We start from the raw sequence: 16,242 nt of genomic DNA on the forward strand, positions 1-16,242 counted from the left end.
AAAATTTGTACCACGTTTGTTGACTGAAGATCAGAAACAGACCCATGTTGAAATGTGTGAGGAACTGGTTGCTGCTGTTAATGACAATGAAAACTTTATTAAGAACATCATAACAGGTGATGAGACATGGCTGTAAGACTATGATGCTGAAACGAAGATGCAGTCGTTGCAGTGGGTGGGCAAAGGGCCACCTCGTCCGAAAAATCACGCATTATTTGGTCAAAGATAAGGGTGGTGATGGTTGTGTTTTTTTACTACAAAGGTATTAATCATGAATGTGTGCCAAATGGTCAAATGTTAAACCAGGAAGTAAGTCTACCAGCGAATCCTTGTGCACATGAGGAATGATCTGTGCAGGAAGAGGCCTGAATTGTGGGAAACCCAGAGTTGGATGTTGCATCATGACAGTGCACCAGCTCGCGCGTCACGCCTTGTCTGCAGCTATCTAGCAAAAACAACATTCCTGTCGTGCCCCGTTCACCGTATTTTCCTGGCCTAGCCCCCAACAGACGTTTCCTGTTTCCCAAACTGAAAAACATGTCGAAAGGACAGTTTCCAAACCATAGAAGAGATACAGGACAACGCGACGAGAAACCTGCTTGCCATCCCACAAAATGTGTTCCAGGAGATCTTCCAAAATGAAGAAACAATGAGAATGGTGTATTGCCAGTAGAGGGACTATTTTGAAGGGGACAGTGCTTAAAAAGTTGTACAATAAGCAATAAAGCTGATATAGCAAAAGTTAGGTTTCTTTTTGAACACATCTTGTATGTCAGCATTACATTAAGATCATTCATGTTATTTGTAGAGAGAGAAAATTTGATTGCCGACTGTATAGTTCGGCAAGTTGTTGGTTTCCATGGTAATTAAAATTATTATCGCAAAGTTTCCTTGTTCTTTTGTAACTACATTTAGGTAAGTTTCTTTAAATAATAATAGCCACCAGTAACTCCATGTGGTGTTACGGCCTAAAAGCAAAATCTGTAGATTCGTACTTAATTTACATTATCATTTAAAATCGGATTCCTTTCTTAAAATCTCTGATCGCAAACCTCTTACGTTCTTAAAATTTGGACCTTTGTGTTTCAGCATATCACATTCTGTGTCTGAAGAATTGCCTTTAGAAACTAATCTTCACTTGCAGCTTGTACTTGTGCATGGAATCAACAACTTTCTTTGTTTCATCACAGCACTGACCTTCACATGATTTTCCAAATAAAATCAAACAGTAGAAAGTTCTGGCTAGAATAACAATATTATGAAAAGGAGAAATCACTACTCACGACAGAGAGGACATCTTTGAGTCACAAAAATGTGTAATGAAAAGACTACTTTACATTTAAACTTTCAGCCAAAAGGCCTCCTTCCAGAATGGCAAACACGCGTACATTTACAATTGGAGAAAAAAGAACCACTTATATGAATATAAAGAGTTCAGATGGAAATCCAGTCCTAAGGAAAGAAGGAAAACCTGTAAGAGTATATAGGGGTATACTCAAGGGAGACATGCTAGATGCCAATATCACAGAAATGAATAATATTGATAAAGATGAGATGGGAGATAAGATAGGTAATTAAGAGTTCTGTCAAACTATTCTCGCACTAAGTGGAAACGAGTCCCCAGGAGTAGACAATATTCCTTCAGAACTGTTGACAATGTTCGGAGAGTCAGCCTTGACAAAACCCTTGCATCTGGTGAGCAAGATGTACGAGGCAGGTGGAATACCCTCAGACTTCAAGAAGAATATAATTCCAATTTCAAAGAAAGCAGGTACTAACAGGTGAGAATATTGCTGAACTATCAGTTCAATAAGTCACGGTTGTGGTGAAATATTAACTCAAATTCTTTACAGAAGAACAGAAAAAATGGTAGTCTATGGAAAAGAACAGTTTGGATTCCAGAGAAATGTAGGAACATGAGACACAATACTTACTCTGACTTCTCATAGAAGATAGGTTAAGGAAAGGCAAACCTACATTAATAGCATTTGTAGACTTCCAGAAAGCTTTGACAATGTTGACTGGAATACTGTTCAAAATTCTGAGGGTAGCAGGGGTAAAAATACAAAGTAAGTAAGTCTATTTATAACTTATACAGAAATCAGACAGCAGCTTCCACAGTTGAGGGGCATGAAAGAATAATGGTGGTTGAGAACAGAGACAGGCTGATTTTATTCAGTCTGTACATTGAGCAAGCAGTAAAGGGAAATCAGAAAATTTTGGGTAGGAATTTAAGTTCAGGGGAAAAGAGATAAAAACTTAAGTTTTGCAATGACATTGTAACTGTCAGATAGCCAAGGACTTGAAAGAGCAGTTGAACGGGATGCACAGTGTCTTAAAAGGAGGATAGAAGACATCAACGAAAACAAAATCAGGATAATTGAATGTAGTCAAATTGTCAGGTGACAATGAGGGAATTAAATAAGGAATTGACACTTAAAGTAGTAGATGAGTTTTCTATTTGGGCAGGAAAATGACTGATGACCGAAGTAGAAGATATAAAACATAGATTGACTATGGCAAGAAAAACATTTCAGAAACTGAGAAATTTGTTAACACTATTAACATTTAAGTTGGGAAGTGTTTTCAGAAAGTACATGTCAACACACATTTTAAAAAAGTTTTGTCACCTCGGTTCTGAGAGTTCCAGAATCTGTACAGAAAATTGGAATAGAGATCAACATAAACATCATTTCTGCCCTTTTTATTGCTCATGAAATCCACACATTGCATGTTGTACCACCATACAGTGAGACCTTCAGAGCTGGTGGCTCAGATTGATGTACACACCAGTACCTCTAATAACCAGTAGCACGTCCTCTTGCATTATGCATGCCATCGTCATGGCATACTATCCACAACTTTGATGCACAATGGGTTCAGATTGTTCCACCCCTTTGCGGGTCTGGGGGTTAGAATAGGCCCGAGGTATTCCTGCCTGTCGTACGGGGCAACTAAAAAGAGTTTCATGCGTTTTGGCATTTGTGATAGTCCCCTGTAGGGTTTGACCTCCTTTCTTCAAAATTTTCCCGAAGAGCGAGCCAATTGGGGAAGGGTGCTTTTCATGGTGCATCATGTCCATCGTGCATTGAGATCTGTAGCCCACTTTCTTGTCGTAGCGTTGCAGTCCTGCCCATTCTCCATCTCTTGGGCAAGGCCCCTTCCTGGGTGAGTTTTCCACCATGTACTATGCAGTGTTGATTTGTGTGTCGATGATGACCATGGATTTCTTGGCACCTGATATCCAGCGCAGTAGACAGTCTGTTGTGGTGGGGCTGCCTTGTACCCTTTTGGTTGTAGCCCCCTGACCACACAGGGATCAGCTCTGCTGATGCCTGCGTCGTTAACTCCCCACATATGCCAAGGGGTAAATGCCCATCCACCTGGGGCATTGGGACTCCCGGCAATGGCCATCCTGCCAGGTGGTCTTTGCTGCTGCGGCTGGGTGGTACTTGTGGGGAAGGCCCCTGGTCGGCGTGGGTGGCATCAGGGCGGATGACACGCGATGAAGCATAGTCCATCATATCTTGCTGGTGATAAAACACCAGCAGTCTCAAAGCAATCACGAGCGCAATTAAACGCACAGAAGTAAGACCCCAAATCGTTCCCATCCGTGGCCACACAATGGGAGAAACATCAGGCTAAGGATGGCAGCGGATATTATTCACCTTGGTACTTTGTATGTTAGAGAGCTGATTGGTAAACTTTCATAACTAAGAAGCCTCAGTTTTTAGTTGAGCGTTCAGAGGACAAGTTCGAGGAGTTGGAGGGCTTGTCCATCAAGATGATGGTCTACCGCTGTGATCTAAAGCCCTATAGCCCTCCCCGATGTGGTGCTTTAAGTACTGGAAGTTCGGCCATATATCTTCCCACTGTACTTCCAGCGTCACATGCCGAGATAGCAGATGCCCATCACATCCCAATACTCCATGTGCCCCATCTCCCATCCGTGTCAACTGTGGACAGCATCATTTGCCTTGCTCGCCTGACTGCAGGATTCTCCAGAAAGAAAGGAAAATCATGGAGTAAAAGACCCTGGACTGACTGACCTGCACTGAGGCTGAGAGAAAATTTGAATGCTTGCATCCTGCGCGTATGACATTGTCTTCCGCTGCCACTACCGCTACAACAGTTCTGGCACCATCAGCTCTGACAACCCAGGTCACCTCAGAGAGCTGGAAGACTAAACTTGCCCACTTAATGGTAGGGGGCATTTCCCTCCCTGTTGCTCCCGCACCACCTACTTCAGGATAAACCCCCACCCCAACCATCAGGAACGTCCGTCCCCACTTCTAAGCTGGAGAAGTGTAGGTCGTTTTCGGATTCTCTTGCTATGAAGGGTTCCCTTGGATCACTCTCTTCCCAGGTTTCTGCTAGTGGGAAAGATAGCTGAAGAGCTCAAAAGCAGCTGGTCGTAGAGCTTCGCGCTCATCCTCAGTCCCAGAAACTGAGCCAGTGAAGTCCTCCCAGCCAGGGAAACACAAGGAGCCGCAAGAGAAATCCAAAAAGAAAACACCTAAGACAAAGGAAATTGCAGTGGCACCCACACCACTGCTACCTACAAGCTCTGCGCCTGAGGATGGGGTTGAGATTTTGGCGTCCGCTGACGACCTAGATACCGCCAGACCCTCAGACACAATGCATATAGACTGCTCAGGCAATAAGTTTGTGGCAGCAGTTGACTCTGTGGTGTAAATTGCCTCATTGAATGTTCCATGCCTTCACAGTCTAAAATGTCATCCTCCAGTGGAATTGCGGCAGTTTCTTCCACTGCCTGGCTAAGCCTTACACCTGCTATCAGCATCGCCCTCCAGGAAACAAGGTTCCCGGCAATGCGGACACCTGCCCTATGTGGTTATAAGGGATATTACAGGATCCATAGTGGCTCTTGAGTGTCAGGTGGAGTTTGCGTTTATGTCCGAAACTTGGTCTGTAGTGAACATGTGCCCCTTCAAACCCCTCTTGAAGCTGTGGCTGTCGGAATACGGACGATGCAGGAAATAACTGTCTGTAATGCGTGTATTCCTCCAGATGGTGCAGTGCCTCTGAATGTATAAGTTGCACTGATTGATCAACTTCCTAAACCTTTCCTACTTCTGGGAGATGTTAACGCTCATAACACTTAGTCGTGTGGCACTGTGGTTACTGGCCGATGCAGAGATGTCGAAAATTTACTGTCTCAGTTCGACCACTGCTTCTTCAATACTGGGGCCGCCACACATTTCAGTGTGGCCCATGGTAGTTACTCAGTCTTTGATTTATCAATTTGCAGCCCAGGACTTCTCCCATCTATCCACTGGAGAGCACATGACGACCTGTGTGGTAGTGACCGCTTTCCCATCTTCCGGTCACTGCCGCGGCATTAGGCCCATGGACACCTGCCCATATGGGCTTCAAACAAGTCGGACTGGGAAATTTTGGCTTCTGCTGTCACTGTTGAATCTCCCCCAGACGGTAACATCGATGTGATGGTTGAGCAGGTGACTAAAATTGTTTCTGCGGCAGGAAAGGCGATCCCTCGCTCTTTAGGGTGCCCGAGGCATAAGGCAGTCCCTTCGTGGTAGCTGGAAGTTGCTGAAGCAATTAAGAAGCGTCAGTGAGCTCTAATGCGATACAAGTGCCACTTTTGCCTGGAGCGCCACATAGCCTTTAAATGGCTCCGTGCCCATGTTTGCTACCTTTTCAAACAAAGGAAAAGAGTGTTAGGAGAGATGTCTCCACCATTGGGTGCAACACGTCACCTTCCCAAGTCTGGACAAAAACCAAACGTCTTTTCGGGTACCAGGCCCCAACAGCTGTCCCCAGTGTTACCATAAATGGCGAGCTATGTACAGATGCAAACGCGATTGCTGAGCGCTATGCTAGAGCCTGTGTCTGAGAACTACCCCACAGCCTTTCTCACCCTCCAATAGTGGATGGAAAGGAAAGTCCTCTCATTCACTACATGCCACAGTGAACCCTATAACACCCCATTTACAGAGTGGGAGCTCCTCAGCGCCCTTGCACATTGCCCCGACACAGCTCCTGAGCGTGATCGCATCCACGACCAGATGATTTAAACATCTCTCATCTGACTACAAGCGACATCTTCTCATCTTCAACCAAATCTGGCACGATTGCATCTTCCCATTGCAGTGGCAGGAGAGCACCATCTTTCCGGTGCTCAAACCCGGTAAAAACCCCACTTGATGTGGATAGCTGTTGGCCCATCAGCCTCACCAACGTCCCTTATAAGCTGCTGGAACGTATGGTATTTTGGCTGTTGGGTTGGGTCGTGGAGTCATGTGGCTTGCTGGCTCCATGTCAGGGTGGCTTCCGCCAAAGTCGCTCTACCACAAACTAACTTATCTATAGAGTCTGCCATCCGAACAGCCTTTTCCAGACAACACCTGATTGCCGTCTTTTTTGACTTACTTACTTACAGCATACGACACAACTTGACGACATCACATGCTTGCCACATTGTATGAGTGGGGTCTCCGGGAACCACTCCAGATTTTTATCCAAACCTTCCTGTCACTCTGTACTTTCCATGTCCAAGTTGGTGACTCCCATAGTTCCATCCATATCCAGGAGAATGGAGTCCCACAGTGCTCTGTATTGAGTGTCTCACTATTTTTAGTGGCCATTAACGGTCTAGCAGCAGCTGTAGGGACGTCCGTCCCACCTTCTCTGTATGCAGACAACTTCTGCATTTTGTACTGCTGCTCTAGTGCTGCTGTTGCTGGGCGTCACCTCCAGGGAGTCATCCACAAGGCGCAGTCAGGGGCTCTAGCTCACGGCTTCCAGTTTTCAGCCACAAAGTTGTGTGTCGTGCACTTCTGTCGGTGTCGTACCGTTCATCCAGAACTTGCACTTCACATTAATGATGATCCACTCACTGTAGTGGAGACACACAAATTCCTAGGGCTAGTTTTCGATGCTCCATTGACTTGGCTCCCTCATCTTTGTCAGCTTAAACAGAAGTGCTGGCAGCACCTCAATGCCCTCCATTGCCTGAGCAACACCAATTGGGGTGCAGATCGCTGTACGCTGCTGCAGCTCTACAGAGCCCTTATCCAATCCCGAATTGACTATGGGAGTGTGGTTTATGGTTCGGCATCGCCTTCAGCATAGCATTTACTTGACCCTGTGCACCACTGTGGGGTCTGATTAGCGACAGGAGCTTTTAGGCGAGTCCGGTGACCAGCGCACTGGTGGAGGCTGGTGTCCCTCCACTGCAGATCAGACTTGGGCAACTGCTCGCCAGTTACACAGCACAGTCATAGATCCCTTGAGCATCCGAATTACTGTCTCCTTTTCCGGCCCGCTGCAGTCCATCTCCGCGTCGGGGCTAACTATTGCGGTTCGCGTGCGGTCCCTTCTCTCCAATCTGGAGTCCTTCCCTTTACTACCTCTGCTTGCGGTCCGTTCACATATGCCTCCATGGTGTACGCCTTGTCCGCAGCTTTGCCTGGACCTTTCGCGTGGCCCTAAGGACTCCATTAACCCTGCAGCTCTCCGCTGTCGCTTCTTCTTGATTGTTGAAGTGTTCCGGGGCTCTGAAGTGGTTTACACTCATGGCTCAATGGCTGATGGTCACATAGGCTTCGCATATGTTAATGGAGGACATATTGAGTAGTACTCCTTGCCAGTCGACTGTAGTGTTTCCACTGCAGAGCTGGCTGCCATATCTCATGCTCTTGAGTACATCAGCTTATGCCCTGGGAAGTCATTTCTCCTGTGTACTGACTGAGCAGCCTACGAACTATCGACCAGTGCTACCCTCACCACCCTTTGGTAGACTCCATTCAGGAGTCCATCTATGCCCTGGAACAGTCCCGTCGTTCTGTGGTGTTTGTGTGGACCCCAGGACACGTTGAAATCCTCGGCAGTGAACTTGCCGACAGGCTGGCGAACAGGTGACGTGGAAACCACTTCTGGAGATAGGCATCTCTGAAGTTGACCTGCATTCTGTCTTACACCCCAGGGTTTTCCGGCTTTGGGAGACAGAATGGCGTAACAGCATGCACAACAAACTGCGTGACACTGAGGAGACTATGAATGTGTGGAAGTCTTCCATGTAGGCCCCTCGCAGGGAATCAGTTGTCCTCTGCTGGCTCCACGTTGGCCATATGTGGCCAATGCATGGTTACCTACTCCGTTGCGAGGACCCACCTCAGTGTCGCTGTGGATCCGAAATGACAGTCGTCCACCTCTTGCTGGACTGCCCAGTTTTAGCCGCTCTGCGGTAGACTTTTAACTTTCTCAGCACCCTGCCTTCGGTGTTGGACAAATATGCCTCCACAACAGCTTTAGTTTTAAGTTTTATCTGTGAGAGTGGGTTTTATATTTCTATGTAGGTTTTAGCGCATGTGCTTTGTCAGTGTGTCCCCTCCACCCTAGTGCTTTTAGGGTGGAGGTTTTAATGTGTTGCAGAGTGGCTAGCTTTCCCTTTTTATTCTCATGATTGGCCAGCCACTGTAATCTGATTTCATGTTTTACTCTTTTGTTTCTAGCGTCTCTGTGTTGTTTTCTTGTCACCTTTTGTTCCTTTGGTGTTCGTTGCCTTCCCTTCGTTCTTGTGGCTTTTCCTTTCTTTCTGTTTTGTGTTACATGTTTCGTCCGTTTTATTCTCTCACTTGTGGCATTGTTTTGTTAGGAACAATGGACCGATGACCTCGTAGTTTGGTCCCTTCTGTCCTCTTTTAAACAAACAAACCAACCAACCAATCAGATTGTTCCACTCCTCAGTGGCTATTTGGCGTAGATCCCTCAGTGGCTGCTGGGTCACGTCCATGAACAGCCCTTTTCAATCTATGCCAGGCATGCTTGATAGGGTAGAACATGCTGGACACTCTAGTCGAGGAATGTCACTTACTGAAGGAAGTCATTCACAAGATGTGCACGATGGGGGTGTGAATTGTCGTCCATGAAGACCAATGCTTCGCCATTATGCTGCCGATATGGTTGCGCAAATGGTCGGAGGATGGCATTCACGTATCGTACAGCCGTTAGTGCCTTTCATGACCACCAGTGGTGTACATTGGCCCCATATAGTGCCACCCCAAAACAGTAGGAAACCTCCACCTTGCTGCACTCGTTGGACAGTGTCTTTAAGGTGTTCAGCCTGACCAGGTTCCCTCCAAACGTGTCTCTGATGATTGTCTCGTTGAAGGAATATGCAACACTCATTGGTGAAGAGAACGTGTTGCCAATCCTGAGCGGTCCATTCGGCATGTTGTTGGGCCCATCTGTACTGCGCTGCATGGTGTCGTGGTTGCAAAGGTGGGCTTGGTCATGGACGTCGGGAGTGAACTTCGCCCACCATCATGCAGCCTAATGCACACAGTTTGAGTCATAACACAACATCCTGTGACTGCACAAAAATCATTATTCAACATGGCGGCATTGCTGTCAGTGTTCCTCCAAGCCATAATCCGTAGGTAGCGGTCATCCACTGCAGTAGTAGCCCTTGGGTGGCCTGAGCGAGGCATGTCATCCACAGTTTGTGTCTCTCTGTATCTCTCTGTATCTCCTCCACGTCCGAACACCATCGCTTTTTTTTCGCTCAGATGCCTGGACACTTCCCTTGTTCAGAGCTCTTCCTGGCACAAAGTAACAATGTGCGTGTGATCGAACCGCTTTATTGACTGTCTAGGCATGGTTGAACTACAGACAACACGAGCCGTGTACCTCCTTCATGGTGGAATGACTGGAACGGAACAGCTGTTGGACCCCTTCCCTCTGTCGCTGCTCATGCATGGTTGTTTACATCTTTATGCGGATTTAGTGACATCTCTGAACAGTCAAAGGGAATGTGTCTTTGATTAAAATATCCACAGTCAACATCTATTTGCCCAAGTTCTAGGAACTGGGGTGATCCGAAACTTTTTTTGATGTGATGTATGTGTGTATGGAAGTGAAACATTAGTGATGAACAGTTTAAGACTAGAAGAGAAGAGAATAGAAGCTTTCGAAGTATGGTGTTACAGAAGAATGCTAAAGATTAGAGATGTAGATCTCACAGTTAATGAGGCATTGAATAGAAATGGGAGCAAAGAAATTTGTGGTACAACCTGATTAGAAGAAGGGATTTGTTGGTTGTATACACTCTGAGATACCAAGGGATCACCAATTTATTACTGGAGGGAAGTTTTTGTATGTGTATGTGTGTGTGGGGGGGAGGGGGGGGGGGTTAAAAATCATAGAGGGAGACAAATAGAATAATACAGTGAGCAGATTCAGAGAGATGTAGGTTGAAGTAGTTAGAGATGGAGGCTTGCAAAGGATAGAGTAGCGTAGAGAGCTGCATCAAACCAATCTTTGGACTGAAAACTGCATCATCTCCATTTATTTCATACACAGTACCTCAGTTACTCATTTCAAGTAGGTCAGTTAAAGTAAAGAGAATGTACTAACCATAGATTCATTAGGTGTAGATTAAAAACAGATGCCAACTTGCAAAAGAACTCCTCAGACAGGAAATAAGAAATGTAGATCATGAATTACTTTTAGAAGAAAGGGTATACCGTATACCGTACTAAACCAAAGTTCAGCATCTTTGGTTCTTTTGTCTCTGTATCATTCGTTATTTAACAAAGGTTTTTTATGTGAACACACTGCTGTTTCGAGTATGCAGAAGGCAAGAGAGAAATCTTGTGTGGAAAAAGACAACTATCATGGATCAGGTAAGAGGTTTGCAGAAAAAATTACAGAAACAAAGCAAAATATGCCAAATTAAACTATTCTTGGAGGGAAATTGAGAAATGAAAGTTGTTGGGTTGATGACGCTTTTTCAGTTAATTTATTGTATGATAAGTCGGAAAATTACACATGCATTTGAAGATTTTGTAAAGTGTCTGTAGCTTGAGATACATAAGAAACATCTAGTTAAAAACAAAAATTCTGGAAATAATTTCTGATGAATTGCATATATCCAGTCAGGATATGAAGAAAGGAAAGGCACTTGGCAATGACAATTTAAAGGAAATAAATTATAGCTAGAAGAGAAGTAGTATAAAAGTAACATGCAAAATTATTTGCATACCAAATATGAAATTGAACAGTAATTGGAATTACAGGAACTTAGTAGAGCAAGTTTGAAATTACACTGGAAATTCACTTTCAACCAGACCTTAATGCATAAATAACCTACTGAAAAAAGGTGTGCAAATTAACAATAAAGTTGTTTCACTTTGACTCCTTCTGTGTAAGGCATCTGAAGAAAACAGCTGGATGTACAGTAAAAGAAATAAACAGAACAGTGAAAATCACATTGGGTTGTTTTGGGCTGTGGAATAGGCTTCATAACTAAGTTTCCAATGTTGGAAATAGAAAGTTTACAATTAGTGTACATTATCAGTCCCTCTCCATGATATATGAAACTTCAGTGCAAAAATGCCATTAAAAATGGAAGGTTTCTCAGCAAGTAACGAAGAAATACATGATGGGAATTTTGAGAAGAGAGGGCGAAGAATAAGTCAAGAATTAAACTGGGTATAACATAAACAATTACACAATCTTTAAGTAAATTATTTTTTGAGGAGTGTTTAAAAACTCCCCGTGTTTAAATGTGTGTGCTGTGGTTAGAAAGTATGTATTGCAGTTCTTTTTAGTGTACTCAGATTGACTCCCATAGTCAAAAGATGAAATTTTGTATCATCCCTTACTGAGGACACTGATTACAATTTTTGTCAGAAGTGATGGTAAATGACTGGATTATCATTTTAAGCTGTCTTTTTAGTAATAGGGTAGCTGTTACTCCTTTGATTAAACCTGTAAATGAAACAATTGAAAAACCAGGATGGAATGTAACAGTATGACAAAAAAGAAAGTTGCTACTCACCATATAGTGGAGATGCTGAGTCACAAATACACAACAAAAAGACTGCCAGAAAGTGAGCTTTCAGCCAACGATGTCTTTGTCCAAAATTGCATGTGCCGCCGCCACCACACACACACACACACACACACACACACACATTTTCAACAGCCAGAGGTGTGCGCTTTTGATAGAGGCCTTGTTGGCTGAAAGCTCACTTTCTGACAGTATTTTTGTTGTGCCCATCTGCAACACAGTATCTCTGCTACGTGGTGAGTAGCAATTATCCTTCTCATAATATTGCAAACTTGAAAATGGTTTGAATTCAGAGTTCTACTTACATAAGAATTTCCTGTGTTGTAGGGTGAAATGCAAATTCAACATTGCTGTAGTTTACTTTCCGTTATGCAAGCTATCAGCTGCTGATACCTTTCCTTTTGTTTTATTGCAGTCTGTGAGTTTAATATTTCTTGTTGCAATTTTCTAGTCAATATTTGAAGAATTTGAAGCCAAAAGTATTGGAGCACTGAGTCATGCTATGACCAAACATTTACAAGCATTGGAGACTGAAAGAAATACGGACAGTTCCAGCTGGTGGAAAAGCCATGAGGCTTGCATGTGTGCATTGGAAGTAGCTCATGAAACGGTCATGGAGCAACTGGAACATGGTGAAGAGTTGCATTTTGACTTCAGTGGGTTCTTACAAAATGTTGTTGTTGCTGATATGAATCAAACTGGTAAGTTCATTAACATAGTTTAACATTTCAAAATCTTGGCACTTTTGTTTTGTCGGAGTTGCTTTTATAGCCTATGTTCACAAAGCATTACCAGGTACTCCTTTCACCTTGATCAGACTCTCTATCACCACAACAATAAAACAGTTGGTGCCTTTTACAGGGCTATAAAAGAACTTCATTAAAACTGTACATCAGTAGCACCTATTCCTCTTTGAACACAACTGTGTATAATAGTAAATTGTTTGTTACCATTTGATTTATGATGACACATAAGCCAAGGTCTTATGAAGACTGCTTATTTCTTTAGGTTCTCCATACCTGCTGGGGCGGTGCCTGTGTGTTGGAAGTTCGTATGCCAAATTGATGTCACCAACTCTGCTTGAGCAGTTCTTACAAGCTACTGTCAATGGTTTACAGGCTAACCAGGCACATCAAATAAGAATATCTGCTGTCAGGTAAGTTATAAATATGTGTAGCTGTGTCCTTTGTCATGTCTAGCTGTCTAATGCTTGACATACTAAAGGTGACTATTACATGTCTTCAGTGTTAACTGTGTATGACATTTAACTATCTGAACATTGCAGTGATCGCATGCCACTGCAAGTTTTGTAATTTTACCTGCTTGAACACAGCAAAAATAACATTTCTGGACACTGCCAGAGGGTGAGTCAGCTGGCAAACATCACCTCTTCTTTAAATATACAGGTACAACATAGTTCTTTGGGTTTTTGTGGTCACCCGGTTCCAAAATATGGCAATGTTGGTTATTGATACTGTTATAGTACACAGAGCTGGTGCCAGATACTTCGTAGATGTGTGTCATTGTGTTCAAATCAGGTGAATTTGGTGGTAAAATCATCATGTGTTCTCCATCATGTTCCCCATCCATTGTTGCTCCATTTTGACCTTGTGACACAGTTGTTTTCCTGGAAGAAGCCATCACTGTTGAGGAAGCCTTTAAGCGTAAAGGCATTCAGGTAGTCCTCTATAATGTTCGTAGTGTCCACAGCTGTTATTGTGCCTTTGTTTGCTACCGCAGGTCCTATGGAAGACTTGGGAACATACCCCACTAGTGTAAAATTGCCCCCATTAGCCTGTCTATGGCGAGGTGCAGCTTTTCACTCGGATGACAGTGTCTGAACACTACCATTGACCTGGTGCAACAAGAAACAAGATTCATCCAGTGAGGTGATAAGTTTCCAATGACTCTGATATCTGATCCCATGCTCACTGTAGTCGTAATTGACCATTTTGTGGGATAATCATTGTAACACCAGACTATCTGTTGCAGAGCCCCATATTGAACAATTTGTGCTGAACAGTGTGCTCCAAAACACTTAGGTGTGCACCAGCATTGTACTGTCATAAGATCTTCCACAGATCGTCACTCATACGGCTTTACGGAGTGAGCAAGCCTCAGACTTCCATGTTCCGTTATGAGATGTGGACGTTGAACATCTTGTTACTTATTCACAATTTCACAGTAGCACACATATAGCCAGCCACCTTCATTGTTTGAGCTCAGTCTCTGGCACAAGGCTTTAACAATAATATGGAAAAATTGCAGTTGCAGATGCACTGCTGAAGAACATCCTCAAAGAAAGTAACCCCACATGGGTGCTGACCACAAAAACTTGTTGGGGCTGTTCATCCAAAGGAAGCTGCAAATAAGCATCATGAAGATGCTTGGAAATGAAATGAACTACACAAAGTTTGTCCATGAGTACCTCAAGCCATGGATTTACACTGTTGCATTGAAATCTTCACATAATCATAACCTGCCTGAAGGTTCCCTTATTATGAGTAAGGTGAAGCCCCCTGTCTGGCTATTGCAGGGGAAATCACATGTTCTGCCAAGATAAGAGTTCTGATCCGATAGTGTGAGGGATGGGCCACGCTTGGCAAGACGGTTGGTGTGTGTGTGTGTGTGTGTGTGTGTGTGTGTGTGTGTGTGTTTTCTTTCATGGTAATGTGAACCTCAAATTTAGTAAATTTGCCTTGGTCATCTTGAAAAGTCACTAAATTCACAACACAATTCAGCTACCTTGTCCATAGGCACAAGTGTGTTCAGAGAGAACATTGTCTTGAATGTGAAAACCAAACAAATCAAAAGAATCCATGCCAAATCTGTTCATCAAAGTATTTGTCCAGCACAGCTAGTAATTCTCACAAGGAATGCTTTGAGTGTGGGACGTGGGGAAAATTTCGCAGGCAAGCCTGCACAGTGACACATACTGTTGCAAGAAAATAATGTTGCTTGTTCTTACTTTCAATGTGATGTACTGAGCTGTACTCCATACTTGAACCATTCCTTGTGTGTTGTCAAAAGCACCTAGTGGTGGTGTGGAAACAGGTGCTACTGGCTGTGGCTGTGCTGCGGGGCCACATGGGGTGTCGTCACGGTCTGTGGGGCTCCCCCTGTCAAAGGTTTGTCCTCTCTCTGACATGGGCATGGGTGTTGTCCTGTGCATAAGTTTGTTAGATTAAGTAGTGCGGAAGCTTAGGGACCGATGACCTCAGCAGTTTGGTCCTGTAAGACCTTACCATAAATTTCCAAATTGTGCTGCAGAAGGTGACTTGTTAGCTTGCACTGTCAGCAGTCTTGTCATTTCCGTCAAAAATCTGCCTCTGCTGTGTCTGAAACTGAACAATCTGTGTAATGAACAGTTCTTGCGGAGAACTAGCCATGGTAACTAAACACAAAAGCTACGATGTAAAGTGTCCAGAGTGACTGAAAAACTGAATTAACACCAGAAAAGTAAGAAAATACAGGCAAGTGCAGGCCAAAGTTGGAACACCTGTGGGTAGTCTCGTTGCCAGGTGTTTTCCATCCAGGACCAGATGCCTAGTAATAAGTGGGTGCTGATACAGAGCAAAATAATTAGAAGCACACAAAATATGTAAGAAAGATTGTTTACTTAGCTTTCTTACGCAAGTGCAAATGGTATTGGAAACTAGTCTGTTACACAGGCACATTCATCATAAACAATCTTACTGTGTCAAACTAGTAACCCCACAAAGGCTCAAGAGTGAACGCCACAGTTAGATTTGCTGGTGTCATTGTGGCATATTCTCAAGCTAGCTCAGTTATGATGACACTAACTTGGGCGTGCAGCAAAGGGTGAGGCTATGAGCCAGTAGTGGATTGGCAGGACAGTCCCTTGTTACTGCCAACCTCTGGTCATAGAATGCATGATGTGGTGAAAAGTAAACTATACCTGTGTATTTAGCTGTTAAGATGAGTGTCTACCAAATTACTCAAGAGCCAAGTAGTTATTTTCTCCTTGCAGGGCGCTTTTTTTTTTTTTTACACACACACACACACACACACACACACACACACGCAGTATGATAAGGCTAGGGACTGCTTATTGTGAGTGGACACAGAGAATTGTCTGTAAAAAGCTGGAAGCTGCATTAGCTGTAACATTGGTTTCAATTACTTTTCTACTTAACAACGGAAATATTTATTAATTTTTGCATTCCAAGCATTAGTAAATTGTTGAGACATAATCGTGAAATAAGTGTGTGTGTGTGTGTGTGTGTGTGTGTGTGTGTGTGTGTGGAGGAAGAAGAAGAAACAGCTGAATCTCGCTGATTCAGTGCTGTAAGCTACCATTTCATCATAAAGAAATACTTTCAAATCTGCAGCTTACGTTGCTGAAATCAAGAGTGTATATTTCTGTTGTCTTTCTTATTACA

At 43.7% G+C, this 16,242-nt stretch overlaps 1 protein-coding gene across 2 annotated transcripts in view; it reads left to right on the forward strand.

The window, feature by feature from the left end:
* The window catches only part of LOC126248353 (importin-9), a 160,215-nt gene that overhangs the window by 79,194 nt on the left and 64,779 nt on the right, over positions 1 to 16,242 (forward strand). For both annotated transcript variants that reach the window (XM_049949267.1, XM_049949266.1), the window contains exons 9-10: positions 12,291 to 12,540; positions 12,848 to 12,995. In XM_049949267.1, the coding sequence (XP_049805224.1) occupies positions 12,291 to 12,540; positions 12,848 to 12,995 (398 nt within the window). The remainder of the gene's footprint in view (positions 1 to 12,290; positions 12,541 to 12,847; positions 12,996 to 16,242) is intronic.

This window comes from Schistocerca nitens, chromosome 3 (assembly GCF_023898315.1).
Source record: "Schistocerca nitens isolate TAMUIC-IGC-003100 chromosome 3, iqSchNite1.1, whole genome shotgun sequence".
NCBI lineage: Eukaryota > Metazoa > Arthropoda > Insecta > Orthoptera > Acrididae > Schistocerca > Schistocerca nitens.